This window comes from Myotis lucifugus, unplaced genomic scaffold (genome assembly GCF_000147115.1).
Source record: "Myotis lucifugus unplaced genomic scaffold, Myoluc2.0 scaffold_72, whole genome shotgun sequence".
In the NCBI taxonomy this organism is placed as follows: Eukaryota; Metazoa; Chordata; class Mammalia; order Chiroptera; family Vespertilionidae; genus Myotis; species Myotis lucifugus.
Genome location: NW_005871120.1, coordinates 3582103 through 3584406, shown reverse-complemented (window position 1 = coordinate 3584406; position 2304 = coordinate 3582103). Strand labels below are relative to the sequence as shown.

The 2304-nt window shown below is 50.7% G+C and overlaps 1 protein-coding gene across 1 annotated transcript in view; it reads left to right on the top strand.

Annotated features, from left to right (window-relative positions):
* Positions 1-698: 698 nt before the first annotated feature.
* CUNH16orf96 (chromosome unknown C16orf96 homolog) overlaps positions 699-2304 on the top strand; it is a 36684-nt gene continuing 35078 nt past the window's right edge. The window contains exon 1 of the mRNA XM_023755313.1: positions 699-1118. Coding sequence (XP_023611081.1) covers positions 699-1118 — 420 coding nt within the window. The remainder of the gene's footprint in view (positions 1119-2304) is intronic.

The window sequence follows — 2304 nt, the reverse complement described above, 5'->3', positions numbered from 1 at the left end:
AGTTCTACGGCAGCTGATTCATGGCCATGTCCTTAAGACTTTAGAGCATTGGGGTCTTGATGAGTCCCAGCTCAAGGAGGAGCACAGCCGAGTTCAGGAGGTCACTCATGTCTCTGGGGGTTGGGGAGGGGGGGCAGGGACATGCAGAATTCAGAACTGACGAAAGCCACTACGTCACGCACTTTTCAACTTCCTGCTCCAGAAATGAACACCTGTGTGGCCTTTGGCCACTGTCCCACAACCAGCAGCTCTTCAGGTTCTGTTCCTGAAGCCTGGGCTTTCCTAACTCCAAGAACTTTCCTGTTCTGATTCTAGAGACTTCTGAGAAGCGAGCTGCCTCTCTGTCACCTTCCCGGCATGCTTCTTGGAAAGGATCATTGGGTCTTACATAATCAAAGGGCTTGAATTAAAAGAAACAGCCGTTTGTTCAGACATTCATCAACTATTAACTGAGTACCTCCTCTGCTGCACTCCAGACCCTCGGAAGCACGCCCACTGCCAGGTTCTTTGGTATCCTAGCAACCAAAAACTCTCATCTGAGCTCTGGCCAGGACAGAGGCCATTTTCCCCCTGACTTCCGTGACTTATAGCCTCTCCGGGTCTCTGAGCATTTGTTTGTGCAGCTCGTGGTCCACTGAAGGCCACCACTCGTCCCCATGGATGCCCCAAACCCCAGCTCGGCTGACCTCCCTGGCAATATGATCTTCGCGCTCTCGTTCTCTGAGCTGGTCAACATTGCCATCCCGCAGTGTGGTGTGGTGAACTTCAAGGCCCTGCACCTGGTGCTCCATGGCATCCTGGAGCACATCAACATGGCTGAGCTCAAGAAGGTCCTCTCAGGGGATGAGGACTTCCTCCAGACCTCACCGAACATGTTAATGCCCCGGGAAGGAGATGGTCAGCCCACCGTCCAGCCCCTGAAGAGGCTGAGCAATGTCTTCGACCACGTGGTGAACCGTATCGAGAGGATAGAGAGCCAGCTGACCATGCTACATGAAATGCCTTCCACCTCCATGCTGCTGGAGGGCAGCCAAGGGACCAACCGGCCTGCCCAGGACCTGTGGCAGCTGATAAAGCTCCGGAAGATGGTGGAGGGCAATGAAGAAGCCTTAGAAAAGGTAACCCACCTGGGCTCCTCCCAGGCATCACACCTCCTATTCCCTGTGTCCTCTTGTGATGGGTCCCCCCCATTTGGGAGTGAGGCAGAACCAAAGTTTCAAGCTTGCATTCATCGTCAAGTACTGAGAAAAGAAGCCAGACACAAAGATCACATATTGTGTGATTCCAATTGTATGAAATGTCCAGAATAGGCACACGCATAGCGACAGAAAGCAGATTGGTGGTTGCCACGGCTGTACAGAGAGGGGAATGAGGAGTGACTGCTTATTCGTTACAGGATCTCCTTTTGGGGTGATGGATATGTTCTGGCACTAGATGCTGCATTGTGAATGCACAAAATGCCACTGAATTATTCTCTTTAATGTAGTTTATTTTATGTTATATGAATCTCAATAAAAAATAATTGAGGACCTCCCATGAGGGAGGCATCATGGTAGTCATGGTAAATAGGAGTTCATGTTCTAGCAAGGGTGACAGACAGAAAGCAAGTAAATAAAAATCTACAGGAACTAGCCCTGTGAAAAGTGGGAAGAAGTATTATCCTGCTTTATATGTGAGAAACTGACACTCAGAAATGTTCATTAATTTGCTGATGTACTGCAGCAAGTGACAGCGGAGCAGGGAAGGCGCTGAGGCCTCTGACCCAGGGCCTGCCTTGGACCATGTGCTCTCCTGCCTCCCCATTCAGCACATGGTTATCCATCAAAGCCTATAGTCCTGGAGAAGACTTTGCATCTTGGGGAATAAGTACCCTGCCCTGTCTCCTGTCATTTTCCCATTGATAGAAGTGATGGTTGCCAGTGAGCACAGTAGTGCCTGTGGGTCAACCTCCTGGGCACTGAGGACATGGTCTCAGGGGATAGGAGTCAGCAAAGGCCACAAGCCAAGACCACCCGGCCAGAGAGTAAGACAGCATGGCAGTTATGGCGGGCACAGAAAGGAAGGGCTTACTGTTTGCCAGGTAAGCTAGACACCTATCTTTGTTAGCTCCTTTCATCTGGATGGATATACAGGATGGAGAACATCCATCACATGGAGAAGCTACTCTGAGGCACGTGCCATAAAGAGAACTGGGAACAGAGCTTTGGGGGAAAGGAGTCAGGTTTAAGGCACTTGAGATGGTTCTGGAAGGGTGACAGAGATGGGAAGGGGCCCTTTTTAGAGAAGCAAGTGCAGGAGCCAGCA